This window comes from Corvus moneduloides, chromosome 6 (assembly GCF_009650955.1).
Source record: "Corvus moneduloides isolate bCorMon1 chromosome 6, bCorMon1.pri, whole genome shotgun sequence".
Taxonomy (NCBI): domain Eukaryota; kingdom Metazoa; phylum Chordata; class Aves; order Passeriformes; family Corvidae; genus Corvus; species Corvus moneduloides.
In genome coordinates, this window is record NC_045481.1 from 6561277 (window position 1) to 6576645 (window position 15369).

Genomic DNA, 15369 nt, shown 5'->3' on the forward strand with positions numbered 1-15369 from the left:
TTTCCACTCAGACACAGAGTTAAAAAAGAATGTAATAAAGAGGCTTGCAAATACAAAAACCAAGAATGACCAGACTTTAGCCTTAAGAAAGGAATAAAGCACTGCAAGACTCATTAAATAATGAGGATAATCAACCAATGAGAGCTTTAGATGAGCCATTGGGAGATGACAGGTAGGAATAGGAAAGTCATGTTATCTCTGGCTAGATCATTAATGAAACCATTGCTAGACCACACTGTCTGGTCACAGCAACTTCTCAACAAAAGATTTGGAAAACAGCTGCAAGAATGATACAAGAACAAGAAAATATGCCTTGTAGGAAGACACTAGATAAGCTATTTAGAGCAGAATAAATGATGCTATGAATCCTATCTGGCTTTAGAATCAGTAAATGTCTGTGGCCTAAAGACAAAGCAGCGAATTCCTCACCACCTCATTAGACCAAGAGCTACATGGAGTGAAATCAGCTGAATCCCAGCCCTGGAGGCCTCTCTATGCTCCCACCACGGGGAGCAGACTGGAAATGTGTTTCAGATATTGTAAATATCAGATGGGCAGAAGTATTTGCTCAGCAGAACATAGATCTCATGCATGGATGAGGTGACAGAAAATGGTGAGGTTTATTCAGAACCCTTCTTTTGGAAAACATTGGCTCTCAGAGGTCTGTGTGTGACTGCTGGTTGATGATTACAGGAGCAATTAAAAGCATTTTGTAGAATTTACATATAAAGTGAGGTATTTAGGCCAATTACAGGGCAAAATAGCATGCTTTTGATTTTCTTTTCAGAAGAGTGTAGCTGAGCTGCAGCGTAAGTTTGGGGTAGAACATTGATTTGGCTGTAATCAAATCTTGTTTGTCATGAAGGAGGGAGTGGGGAAACATTCCTTGAGCATCAAGTCACTCAAATTCCTGGAGATGACCCTTATGCCTGGAAGTGAAGAAAGGCCCAGGCTTGAGTCACAGGGCACTGGAAGACCCCTGGTGAGCCAAGGGTCCTGTAACATCAGCTCTTATCTGTCCTGGGTGTGTTGGCCACAAAATATTGCAGGATTGCCTTTCAGCCAGAGCAAAAGGGGGTATTCTCAAGGAGCAGCAATGCAAAAGAGACTCCTGGCTAAAGTGGAAACCAGTCACAGAGCTCAGCTGAGTTGATTTTTATGAATTGGCCTAGGTGTATGTCCTTAAGATCTTTCTTACTCTTTTTTTTGACTGTCTTCTTTTGGATTGCTGCTGGATTGTAGCATCCTCGGGGCTTTGATTTGCAGTTTCCAGAGCATTCCCAGCTTCAGCTGCAGCAGTGCAACATCTTCTGAAGGGTGGTCCACAGCAACTGAAATTAAGTCCCCAGACAGTGACCCAAACTAAATCAAAGCGGTTTGTGACACCTATTCCCTGACAGTTTTTTCTTCACCTGGATCAGCAGAAGAAAGATACTCTGACGAAAAATATGACCCCAAATGGGATTAAGCAATGCATACAAGGCACTTACAAGGTGCTATAAAAATGCACAGCCCACATTCACTTTGTTTTCTGATGGACTATTCAAAGCTGCTATTTCTTAAAACCTGGGTTATGTAGCTCCAGTTCAGTTACTTAGATGCCTGACCATTACAGGAACCAAAGGAAATTAGAGATCTGAATGTCTTTGATCTAAATGCCTTTGAGTTTCAGTCCCTAGCTGGGACTGGGATCCTCAAATTCCAGCCACTGAGACCCTTATTTGGGAGCTATGTGCTACAAAAAGAAGACAATTTATAAAACAGATTTTTAAAATCACTCTTCTTCAAACAAACTCCTACCAGAACACTTCTGTCCTGTCTGGGGTAAGCTCCAGACAGCAAAAGACATCTGTAGAGTGGAGGGGAATTAATTCTCAGTTCATTACAAGAGATTTCACGAAACTGCATTTAGGAAGGAAGAAAAATGTTACCCAGTGAGCAAAGATACAGTCAGTATCCCCAGGGACATCAGCTGCTGGAGAACAGACCACATTCACTGTATTGGTAACTTCACATCACAGAAATTACTCTGAAAGGTGCCTTAGAAGGAACTTGCTGACCAAGATCTGTCCTTTTGCCCATCTTCTGATTTTATCTTCTTCCCAGCTGAAAAAAAACCAGACTTGGGCATTTCTAGTACCAGCAGGTCAACCAGAACACCAGTTCTTATACTGGTGGCCATCCCTGGGAGTGTTCAAGGCCAGGAGGGAGGGGGCATTGAGCAGCCTGGTCTAGTGACAGATATCCCTGCCCATGGCAGGGGCCTTGGAACTAGATTATCTTTCATCCCAACTATTTTATCATTCTATGATTAATCTGTGTTAAGTAACATTCATCTGGTACATAAAACAATAGTGAACAGAAAAATGCACAACTAACACTCAGAGCCTGATGGCTAGGGCAGAAGATGGCCCTTGTGAAAGTTTGAAGCTAGAAGCCAACTAATTTGCCCAAAAGCATGAGAAAGTCTTTCCTCCCAGGCAGGTGCCGCCATCTCTGCTTGCTCACAGGTTCCTGGCATCTTTCTCTGAAGCAGCTGGACCTTAATTTGTTGGCAGGAAGGCACTAGAATAAGTAGATGACTTTTCCTGTCTGATGTCCCATCAGACGCTGCTTAGCTGTTGTATGTATTCTGGCTGGTGGTTTCACAGGCTTTGGGTTCTGCAAGCACTTCTTCACTGGCATGGAAAAATTCCCCCTGATGTGCAAATCCACTCTCCTGTGCCACAGCTAAGCGTGGCTGAGATATTGCATCCTAGTTTGGTGTCATACCAAAGATTTATGTGCTGCTTTGCTCCATTAATCAAACATAAGATGTTTTGAGAGTTCAGCAGACAATTTATGTCCCATTTCTGTCAGTGCAGGCCATGAACATCGCTGCTGTCTGGCTGAAGGGCTCTTCCACGGGTGCAGTTCAGTCCCATGAAGTCACAAGCACAATGGGGAGAAGGATTTGACAAAGATTGGCCACAGACAGGTGGATTTGGGGCAATTTGGGCATCAAGAACATCAATGAAAATTGTCACATTGTCCCCAGAAACACAAACTAAGCACAGATGTAAAAACAGAGCTCCCGGCTCAGACTGGTTCATAGTCCACACACGAGGTCCATCCCTCACAATATCCATCTACACCTTGCCCTTCTGCTGTGGTGTCCAAGCTCTGTGTTGAAGTCCATCAGCAGAGCCCCAGACACACAGACTGGCGACAAAGCCTTGGAAGTGACCCAAAATAGTTATTCAAACTCTAGTAAGCAATACCCAGCTAATTTATTACCTAGCTACCGTTTTAAAGGCAGCATTTTACACATTCTGCACTTGATTAAAACCACCTAGTGAAGGGAGGGGAACATCTGCCCTGCTGTTTCATCTGGTGCAAGCCAGACTGGAGAGAAATAAGGGTCAGGACTGTGCAAATATTCAGCCTCATTTTACTGCAGTCCCTGCTGCACTCAGTGTTCAAGGCCAGGTTGTTTCAGTGCTTAATCAATATATCAATATAGTCAGTAAATGACAAGGAGAGTTCATATTTGTCGTGTTACTCTAAGACTGCTCATAAATCCCATAGAGGAGCCTGCATTACCCCAGTGGCTGGGAAGGAATTCCGCATTGGCTTCCCATAGGCCTGTCCACTGAGAGAACAGGAAAAGATAATAACAGGGTAAGTAAGAGTAAACTGGAATAAAGCCAAAAGTAAGGCCTACAAATCTAGCAGGGCAATCTCAGCTCATAAATACGACCCACCAAGTGGATACTCTGAACAGCCCTGTCAGAGGCAGCCTGATAAACTCTTGGTATAAAAACACCATGAAGTTTTCACAGGCAAAAGCCATTTATTTTCACATCTGTTTTGCTTGCTTGAAAGTGTGGTGGAAATTTTAGCACCAATACATTAATCTAGACATCCCTGTTTCAAGAGCCAGGGATCATTTGATTTGCCAGTGTGAGCCATTTTGTCCCCACTGCATTCAGAACCAGGAATCCAAAGACAACACTCTGCCCATTGCTGAGGTTTAGCCAACAAGGCAGTTTTGCTGGGGTGGTAGCTGCAAACTCAGAGAGGTGATGTGGGCAGGAAGAATATCTTCTGATGGTGAGACGGGTTAGAACAGTCGACAGGAAGAAAGAAAATATAAAGGTTGATGGGCAAAAGAAAAAGCAGGGGAGGGGGGGGGAACAAAAGGAAGAGAGAAAATATAAAGGTGGATGGGCAAAAGAAAAAGCAGGAGAGGGGGGGAAAAAAGGAAGAAAAGGAGAAAAAGAAAGAGAGAAAAAGAGAAAAAGTAAAAATCTAGGACTGGTGCCATGCAGAAATTCACAGCAGGACCCATAATAGGCAAGATGCTACAAGGAGAATTAAAATGTGATATGCAAGCTGGGTAGACTTGGGATGTATTTTTCCAAAAGCCCTTGCACTTCTTATCCTCTGTGTGTGGGGAGAGTAATGGTAGGACGCCACCAATCTCTTCTTTCCCTCTCAACATTTCCCAGAGGTGACCAAGAGCCAAACTGAACTGAACAAACCATCAATCACTGCTCAGTGTGTGGCTCCACAGACCTGCTGCAAAACATCCACCGTGACTTCATGGACCACAAAGCACAGATAAGAGTTTAGGAATTATATCCTTCTGGCAAAGCACAGCACACTCGAGATGGACTGATCCTCTATCCAAGCAGCTTATCTCCAAACCATATTAATTACTGGAACACAGCAGCAATTTGTATCTGCACCAGGGCTTTTTGCCAGTGCAGCTCTCTCAGTCAGGTGCCACCAAGAAAGAGATGGGCCAACAAAGCTTCACCACAGAGTAAGTTTCAGTGCAGCTTTTAAGTTTTTAAAGCACTGAAGACCTGAGCTGATCTTTGCAGGCAGGACCCAGCCCAGTTTGCCTGTGCTCAGGGTGAGCCAGCAGGAGAGGCAGAGCTGGACAACTCTCTCAGCACTGATGTATGGCACGTCTCTTCATATTCACCAGAAATATCAGCTGACCTGCACCTCCATGTGCCTCACAGCCACACAGCTGTCCTAAGAGCATCCTGATTTGGAGGAGCTCTGAAGGCTCCATGCAAATTCCACCAAGGACAGACAGTGCAACTGTTGTTCGCAGTCCTAGAAACCACATGTCCTCCTAAACACCACCTTGGCCAGCTGTGCATTGCAGCTGGAAGATTGCCTTCAGCTGAAGGGTACATCTTCCCACAGCTGGTCCTTGAGCAGAGTAAAATCTGCAGAGCAGGTCTGGCTCCTGCATTTCTTGGCACAAGGGTGGATTGGAGGCTCGCCAAGGTTGCAACTGGGAGGGAAAAAAGCACAAAGCACATTTCCCATTGCCTCCCATGAGCTGTGCCGGACCACCTGTAACCCCCACTGCTTCTGAGAAGGCAGCTGAGAAAAGCAGGAGTGTTGCCAGTAACTTACACAGTTCATACCTCTGCTGGGACATTCTGGGACTCCCTACACCACAAGAAGTTGAAAACTACGGCACCAGGGAGGATTATATTGAATTGTTTTATTCAAGTCAGGTTGAAGGAAGGGGTGAGGCATCTGGGCTGTCTCCTGTCTGTGTTGGTGCCCATCTCCCCACTCTTGTGCTTCTTCCCCAGGCTCCTCCACCCTTGGGCATCCATGCCCAATGTCCATGAGTTCCCCTGGGAGCTGCACAGTGCAGGAGCTACCTCCTGAAATGAGGAGAGGGAGCTCTCTCCCCTTCCCCATCTCCTCTTCCAGTGCACATCACAGAGCAGCCCCAGCAGTGGGTGAGTGCAGCCCATCCTGCTCTCATCAGCAGCTCTGGTCCTCACTGAGCCTTTGTACTTCCAGGATGTCAGGTTTGCTCTGTTCGTGTGCTGACAACATTACAGTGTTTCTTTGCAAGCAAGTAAAGCTGCTGAATAATCAGCCTGTCCAGTCACACTGGCAGAGACTTTCAGTCTAAGAGATTTCAAACAGGACACTGTTCCCCAGTGCAGGAGCTATTAAATTCCATAAATTCATAGCTGCTTTTCTACTACAAAATTTTTATCACCAAAAAAAAAAAAAAAAAAAAAACAAAAAAAACCAAACCATAAAGATCCTGCACGATGTTTTCAAGTCTCTTTTTTTTGTCCAAAATAACTATTGTTCATTCCCAGCCCTCATCAATTGCAAGTTTTGATCACCTGATGGGCAGCAGTCTGAGCCTCTTCTCCCATCCCTGACACAGCTCCCCATGTTCATTCCTATGTTCAGCCACTTTTCCTCATGTTTAAAAAAATTGCTAGTCCATATGCTGCAACAATATCATTATTTTAAGCAACCTTCCTGACAAATGTTTGAAGGCTTCCTGTTGACTAATGGGTGGAACTGGACTGCCCTCCTTTCTTTGCAGTTGAGTAGTAATGATTTAAGCAGATTAACTGGTTAACTGAATGCCATTAACCCAGATCACGTCCTTTACACGAAATAACACTGGTTACAGGAATCAGATAATAATGGGGTTCATCCAAAGGCAATGAGAAAACATTTTTGTCAACGCCAGTGGGCTCAAAATTTGCCAACAGGCTTAAAATGAAGTTCAAAGTGAATTCTGCTAAAGGAGTAAATATGCTGGATGTGATCAACAAACTAAGCCATGCTTTCCTTCATTTGTGACAGAATGTGGTCAACATCCCTGAAAATACTCAAGCTCTTCTTCCTTCCAGTCCTTCAAAGCATCCACCACAGAGCCCCAGGTACTGAGCACTGCCACTTCACCTGTGATGGCACAGGGCAGGACAGCTGCACCTCCAGTGAGACCCACCAAACACCAGCCACTGCTGAATGCTTCATCATTTCACAGCCTGGAAGAAATAAAATAATAGAAAACCCTCCCAGTGATCCATGACAAGCCCACCCCAAACCCTGTGATGAGGAAGGAGAAATCCTGTGCTTTCAAGTCCAGGATGTGCAGTTGGTGGCTGCAGAGAGAGGCAAATGTCCCCCTGTCCCTGGGACCCTGATGCCAGCAGCGTGTGCAGCTCTTCATCCTTGGCTGTCTGTATAGAAATAAGACCTTGGCATAAAGGATTTGCTTTTGTTGTGACTTTTGTTGCCTTCAGTTTGGGTTGAATAGATGTGCTTGGTTCAGGATGCCTAGTGTAGGACATGTGCTAATGTGTCTATTGGCATTTGGGATTAAAACACATCAAAATGAGGCCACTGGCTTGTGCATAAACAACATTTCTTGTTTCTCTCTTCCAGTAACCGTGACTGTGGGAGGACAACAACATCTGCTGGGGCTTTATGACACGGCAGGGCAGGTAAAGGACTGCAAAACATTTATCATTTTCCTTTCCCATGGTTTGTCTGTTACTATCATACACTGGGGTTTGTTGTTCATGATGTTTGTGGAGTTTGTTGGGGTTTTTTTACAAATAATAACAATCAGTTGTAACAGTTGAACTGCTGACTCTCTTCCTTTTGTTTTCATTCTGTTTCAGCAGTAAAACACACACAAATGCACTCATCCCTAAGACTGTGTTTTGCCTAATCAAAAAAACAAAGCCTGATGAGGCTGTGCAACCCCCCATACATCCACCTCCTACTGCAAAGACGATGTTTTGTGTAGTCAGTGTTTTCTTACCTTTACCACATGGTGGCATTGAAGAGACAGAGAAGAATTCCCATTTTCAAGATCAGAAAACAGGTATAATATAGCACCAGCCTATCAGTCACCAGCTATTGACTTTTTAAGTGGTAACCCAGCCAGATTTGCATCCATCCCAACATTCTTCTCCCAGGACAAGAGTATCCCTTACAAGGGAGTCTGTATCCCAGGCTTACTTACACTTAGAATGCTTTTACTGTTTCCACTGTCCACAGTCTGATACTGTGTGATTGTACTCAAAGCTTGCAGGATAATTTCACCCCCTGGAGAGCAGGAGAAATTATTTCTCACTGCTTTTCTCTGCCAGCAGAAGGGCAGAAGAAAGTACAGGGAGCAAGACATTTTTTTGTGGTGAAATTTTCCTCTCCTGACTCCAAAGGCCAGTGACTGACAAAATAAAGAAAGGGACATAGTCTGCACAGAAACATTGCAAAAATTCATCTGCTGAGAGCAGAGGGAGCAGGTTCCAGGTTCCTTACAGCCTGGGAATGTTGTAATCCACATCCACCAGCTCCTCCAGTCGGAGCTGACACCAGAGCCAGCAGGAGAGAAAGCAGATTTGGGAACTTGCTTCACTCTCTCTGGGTTCCAGCAGCCCTGGATGCAGGGCTTTGCTTTCACCAGGAGCTCTTCTTGACTGTACCAGTTTTGGCCATGACTGACTGCTATGAAAGGCACAAACAGTGCAGGAGGAGAGCCTCCTGTCTGCAAAAGTTCACTTCTTGCAGAATATACTTTGCAGCACTATGCAGAGAGATCAAAAAACCCACACCAGAACAGACTGTCACTTCCAGAAAAACCTGCTCTCAGCAGGACTGGGGCTTTGATGCTCTGGGTTTCACTTTCTTTAATTTTATTCTTACCATGTTTCTGTAGGCAGCAGCAGTCTTAGCTGGTTTGGTGGCCCTCACAGACCACACATCCTTCCTATTCACATGATGATCCAAAAGCCAGTCCCAAACTATGACCCAAGTCCTTGCCCCATGTCCAAAGCCTGTTCAATCTTCTGTGCTTACAAACACAGAGCTCAGAGCCTGTGTCATGCTCCATCAGCCCTGCAAGCCTTTGCAAGCCAAACTGGAGTTATATTCAGTTGCCAGTCGATTTTCACCCAGTGCCTTAATATTTCTACTTGTTTTGTAGGGCTGACAGTTCCACCTGCCGCCCATTTCCGCAGCAACACCTCCTCTCATTTGTCCTCCTGAGCCAGAAGGAGCACTCAGCTGTCTCTTTGACAAGCCTCACCTCTCCATCCATTCCTCCACATCATTTTGCCATCCCCTGCTCCAAACTAGACAGTTCACCACCTGCCTCCAAGCCCTTTCTCTAGCTCCCCAAGCTCATGTCCCTTCCAGACCCTGGTCCAGAGGATGTGGCCATCCAGCCAGAACTCAGAGCGTGAATCACCCCTTGATGACTAGATTGTCTCTGTGGAGGCTGGAGGGATGATGCTTCCCACATGCTCCAGTTATAACAACAGATCATCTGGGTTGCTTCCTCCCTCCTTCTCCTTGTGCTGTGTGGCTTTCCAAAGGCATCAGTGTGAAGTCATAGCCAGAAATAGCCCTTGACACTGCGATGCTATAAAACATATGCTAATGAAATAACAATTGGAAAATGTACTCCTGCAGCAGGACCCTCTGTCAGCCTGAAGGGAGAGCTGGCAGAGACCCCAGATTTTAGGTATCTGGCTTTCTGTATCCCTGGCATTAACAGTCCTAGGAGGAAAAAAACTGTGGTCTTTTTGCCGTGCTGGACTCAGGTGCGAAATGCTTTAGCAGAGTGTACAAGAGAGCAGCACAGCAATAACGTAAAAACAAAAATAAAAGCCAGTTTTTCTGCCTTTGTGGGGCCCAAACACTGCTGAGCTGATGGCAGACATAGAGGGGAGGGAGCAGCACCAGCTGATCTTGGTCCTGGCAAGTCACAGGTAGATAACTCAGGAAGGCCAGGTCTGGCACTGGCATTTCCATGCCAAGCCAGTGGCCAGGCAATGTTAACTGGGAAGCCTCATGCTCCATAAATAGCAGGCAGCACAGTGCAAACACGAGCTGGGAAAATGAATTATTGATCAGCCACAGCCCAAGCCCACAAGGGCTCGTGTCCCTTCCCAAACATGACTGTCACTCGCTGCAGCACCCCTGGATACGCCCCACACCCATGCAAATGTTCACTCCCTTTTCTATATTATTTGTTTGCTTGACTTCAGCCATCTCCAAACGAGAAAGGACCCTGTAGGGCTGTCTTTCCTAAAGGTCCATTGCAAAGCTTTAAAGCCTTCTGGAGAGCATGAACAGAGAGGAGGTCTGATGTGGTTTGGAGGCTCCTGTACATGAGCAAGAACCCAGATCAATTCTAATCCATGATATTTGTGTTCTAACCTGTCTGTGAAAAATCCCATGTGTCCTGGTGGGAGGTGAGACCTCTACTATGAGATGCATGGCTGTCCCTGCTTACAGCTTATATAATGCTCTGTGCTAATAGCTCAAACCAGGAATGCTCTTCCTGAAAAAGGATTTTCTAGGGATTCAGAAAGGAACAAGGAAAATAAAATTAAATGCACGCTCCTGTAGCTGTCACAGCCAGGCAGAGCGCTCATGGCTTTCATCTGTAATTTTAATGGTACAGTAAGTCCCAGCCCCTCTAAATAGGCACGTCTGGAATATTGAAACTGGCTATATTTAGCCAATTTCGTCCCAAAACGCCTGGATGAGGATTCCTTGAGGCTTGCTGCCACCACGTGGCTGGTTCAGGAGACTGACTTGCAGCAGTTGAACCAAAAACACAGAGAGGGCCTTGGCCAAGCGCTAGGTATCAGCCCGTGGTGCCTGTGCCACAAACAATCTTGATCTCAGGTTTGATGTTCTGGGTTAAAACAATGTCCCGTAATCAGGCCAGGCTTTCCTAACCCACAGCGTCCACATAAAACTGTCTCTACCATGCAATTTCTCCTCTGATCCCATCGCCTTGGCGTCCACTCTGCCTCTATTAACTCCTCTGCTGGGAGCTGGCTGACATCTCCAGAGCCTTGGATAAATCTCCTGTCACCGACTTTGCTTCTTCATGAACTGCACCACTGATGTACCCATAAACATCTCTTAGGGTTTTTTTCCTGCTATTCCTTGAATGTAGAGAATCCACTTTCTTGGGAGGGGATGTATCCAAACATCTCCTCTTGTAAATCCTTCTTCAGATCCACACTTTCTATGCCATTGGAAAGACATCATTATGTCAGTTGGAAAATACTCTGGTTTTATCCCAAATACTGTGGCTGTGAGGGCTGGAGGTACTAATAGAATTTATTCTTCCTGTCAAAGTGGACTTGGGACAATGAACATCTAGTTAGACAAAAAAAAAAAAAACCATTTTGTTTGTGCTTTAGGATGCTTTTTTAAACTTCTCTTTCATGAGACAGAGCTAAATTTGGGCTCGTGCTTCCTTTCAGAATAAATAACTTAAATGTTGGGGATTGTTTTTAGAAGCAGTTGGTGCAAACTGTTTTTAAGTAATTCATTAGTATATTTTGGAAAATAGTGTTGATTCAGAAGGAGTCTGTGTCAACTTATTAGGATATAGTCAGTGAAAAAGAGACTTCAGAAAGGTGATTTACCAGTCTCAAGTCACAACTAAGCCCTCTCATTTGTTGACCCAACCAAAGCAAGGCAGAAGTAAGGCTGAACTAAATCACCATCTAATCTGACACACAGTGATACAGTCTTGCATCACTTTCTCCTGCAGGACAGGCAGCAGCTTGAATTGCTCCTGCCTCTAATGTGGGTTTTCCCTGCCTAAAATAAATGTTCTCGAGTCTGAGAAACAGCACCCAGGTGCCTTTTTTCCCTCTTTTATTAGCCTTATTTCCTTTTATTAACCAGTCAGTATCTGCAAAGCAAATCCACACCAGTTGAATTTTCACACAGTTATAACCAAAAGCGGCCAGACTGCAGAGATTTGAGACTTGTCCAGAATGCAGAAACTATAAACTGCAGATCTACATCACAGTCAGGCTTGACTGCAGCATGTACTATTGTTTCCCACACTCCAGCTTTGTGTTCCTTTCCCCTTTTTTAATTCTGGACCCCCAAAAAAAAAGCCTTTGGAACAGATGTATCCCCTCTAAAAAGCATCTGTTCCATTGCACTGAAGTTTTCTAACAGGTTTCATTGGACAGTACCCTTCAGACACAGCTACAATTGCTCTCGCTGTCAGAAAGAGCCAGGCTATCCCTTTCAAATGGTTTGCAAAACTTCTGCTCACTCTCAGCTTCTCAAGCCTGAAAACAGACCCAAATTCTTCCTTGAAACTCAGCTATCAAAGCCAGCTCATGACATGTCACAGCTGTGATTCGAGTGTTTGAAAACTCACCCTCTTCACCACTAGCCCATGGAGAAAACATCTCTCCTTCTGCTGTCCAGGGCCTGTGGAAACACTAAATCACCCACAGTGATGCACATAGGCACTGCAGGCTGGATTTGATCTGCTTTCTGCTTTCAGGAGTGTCTTCTGCTGACTGGCACACTGCTGTGCACTGTGCAGGACTGCTCAGCATCACCCTCTGCACCATCTCCACAGATAGCACACACACAAACAAAACGTGTTCACACAATCACAGGATTATTGAGGGGGAAGGGACCTTCAAAATCATCTAATTCCAACCCTGTCCCTGCCAGATATAGTGACATCTTTCACTAGACCTGGTTGATCACAGCTCCATCCAACATGGCTTTGAACACTTCCAGAGATGGGGCATCTTAGCTCTTTTGGATAAAAGTGCTGACAAATCAGCACCCTTGGCCTGTGAGGGGTGGTTTCCCCCCTCTCCAGCAGTCCCCTGGAGTTTAGAAGTGTGAATGAGTATGGACAGTGTTGACTACTTCATCAAAATCCACCCTGATTCGCCCACTTACCATCATCCTCCCTTCTTAACACTCTTGCTGTTCTCCCCTGGCAGGAGGACTACAATCAGCTGAGACCCTTGTCCTACCCCAACACAGACGTGTTCCTGATCTGCTTCTCAGTGGTGAATCCTGCCTCCTACCACAACGTGCAGGAGGAGTGGGTGCCTGAGCTGAAAGTCTGCATGCCCAACGTGCCTTATGTCCTCATAGGAACACAGGTAAAGCTTCTCCTGAGCACCTGGAAAGGTTTCCTATTTAACTCATGGGAAATTCAGCCAGATTTTCCCATTAGAGGAAAACTCAGGGCATGGGAATGGAAGCCAATGTGAAGATGTCCAGACTGGCAAAGCTCATACCATCTTTTTATTCAAATGTTTATTAATGAGACAACAAGGTATAAACACCTATAGGGAGAAAAGTTTTCTTACAGGTCTCTAATGTAGGAGAAAAAAAAACAAAATATCAAAGTTCGTGGCTAGAAGCTGAAGCTAAACTTCAAAGTTTTAAGAATGGGAATAATAAGCCAAATGACATGGGAAGGAAGTAGCCTCCCTTCATGCTTTTACATCAACATCACAACTGGTGACTCACCATCCTGCTTGTGTTACAGTGATTGTCAGACTGAATGATCAAACCCCTTTATTTTGGTCTTCAAATCTATGAATCTGTCAATCAAATAAAAATGCCTTAAACATGGGCTTACTACCAAGACACAGAGTGGATAGAGACTGTGAGGTTAGTGATACAACCACACGGAAAAAACAGAACACTGGACAGTAACCTAAGTCAAATTAGAGAAACAGATCAAATTCTGGTCAAAACCTTCATGCCATAGGAAAGGCAAATCATTCAAACACTGGCTTTGTTTTCTACACCGGAATGATCTAAACTACCCATTTAAAAATAAAAGCATTATCCTTTAGACCATTCAGTCTGAAAATGGACAGGTTTGAAGTGCCAGAATACTTCACTTTGATGTTTTCCATGGAAATAAAGGATTTTGTTTCAAGTTAGACAGACTGAGCCGTGTCTGGCTTGTCGGGGTGGAATTTGGGTGGTGCAGTGCAGGGTTGCAGCAGCCTCCCCTTCCAGTGGGGCTCTTTGCTGTACCATACCCATCTGAACTGTGGCCCAATAACCTGCAAAGGAGAAATAATTCATGGTAAACTGAGGGGAAAAAAGGTGAAAAAGTAAGTAAACGTGCAATTTGTTTCTGAAGTATCACCAGAGTTGAGGAGTGATACAGATGCCCTGATGTGGGTCTGTAAAGCCATGAATATCTGTGGAGGGCTGTGAGCCCTTGGCACAAGAGCCCTCTGCACTCCCTTGGAGGACACAGGCCTGGGGCCAAAGAGACTTTCCCCAGAGACAAGCAACCTTCCTCAGGGTCATGGTGGCAAAGTGAGCCACCTCCAGCATGCCTTATTTCTATATGGTAGTAGCCCGTACCCAGCTGGCTAATTGGTTTCTATCCCACACCCTGCCTTTCCCATAAAAGGCCCCTGTTTCTGCCCCTGACCAGGGAGATTTTGTCCCTGGTCCTCCCTTCACAGGGGCTGCTGGACAATAAAAGCCACCTCTGTGGAATTGCTAAATGAGGCTCCTGTCTCTCTGTCCCCGAGTTCGCCTTGGGTAATTTCACAAAACTGAATCACAAGAGCTGGAATCACTTGTAGCTGAGAAATCGCTACACTTGCTGGAATCCCCTGCTGCCCAGGGAGGCCGGCCACCGCCCCTGGAAGAGTTGCTCCTTGCAGGATGCTCTCTCTAGGAAGGTCGTGGCACACTGGTCCGACCAGCATCGGACCCCCTGTGGTAAATGTCTGCCTCAGGAATTACAGAGTTTGTGTACTTTCTACTAGATTGATCTCCGGGATGATCCCAAGACTTTGGCGCGGCTGCTTTACATGAAGGAGAAACCACTCACCTATGAGCACGGAGTCAAGCTGGCAAAGGAGGTAACAGCTTCTTCTGAGGTCCCATCAAGCCCACTGGTCACAGCTTTCCACTGGGTTTCTTTCATTCAAGGCTCCTCCAAGGCCCATTGGTCCCAGACGGAGATTAAAGCCTCTGTTCAAACAGTCTGGGCACACATTGTGACCCCTGAGCCTGCACTTCTGCTGCAATTCCCAGTTGAATCACAGAAACATAGAATATCCTGAGTGGGAAGGGACCCAAAAGGGTCAACGAGTCCAACTCCTGGTCATTGGACAACCCCAAAAATCACACCTCAGAGAGAATTGTCCCAATGCTTCTTGATCTCTGGCAGGTGCCATGGCCAAGGTCTAAGCAAAGCATCCGTGAGCCCAGGGCAGCAGGTAGAAAATGGGTATCAAAACAGATTTTACTGCCTATTTCACCTAAGTCAAGTGTTTCTTGCTCAGGGTTCTGCTGCAAGGTGCATGTGGCAAACCCATCTCTGCAGTCACCTCCTGTCAAACTCCTCCCTATCCCTTACAAAAGCACAGACAACTTGATGCTCACTTATCCATTGCACTTCAAGCAGCAGAGAAGATGCTCCCAAAGTTTCTGTGGTATTGTACATTTCTCCTGGGAAGGTAGGGGGCTAGAAGCACTTCCCAAGCCCTGGGATGCAGGATTCTGGACTGGCCTTGTCTACTTTATATGCTGCAGGTGCTGCTGTTGTCCCTGGCCCTCAAAACAAGAACATCCATTAGCAGAACAAGCTGATAATATAAGCCACGGTGTTGCTTAATAAGCTGAGGCTGCTTTCCCAGGCCTCTGTGTCTGTGTCATGTCAGCATACACAGCAGACTCCCATCTCAAAATGGTGCTTCCCCATTCCCAGAAACCAGCCGGAAGCCCTCCCCAGGTGGCAGCTCCCTG

At 45.6% G+C, this 15369-nt stretch overlaps 1 protein-coding gene across 1 annotated transcript in view; it reads left to right on the plus strand.

Annotated features, from left to right (window-relative positions):
• The window catches only part of RHOJ (ras homolog family member J), a 61142-nt gene that overhangs the window by 37643 nt on the left and 8130 nt on the right, over nucleotides 1–15369 (plus strand). The window contains exons 2-4 of the mRNA XM_032111632.1: nucleotides 7219–7277; nucleotides 12576–12740; nucleotides 14385–14480. Of these exons, the coding sequence (XP_031967523.1) occupies nucleotides 7219–7277; nucleotides 12576–12740; nucleotides 14385–14480 (320 nt within the window). The remainder of the gene's footprint in view (nucleotides 1–7218; nucleotides 7278–12575; nucleotides 12741–14384; nucleotides 14481–15369) is intronic.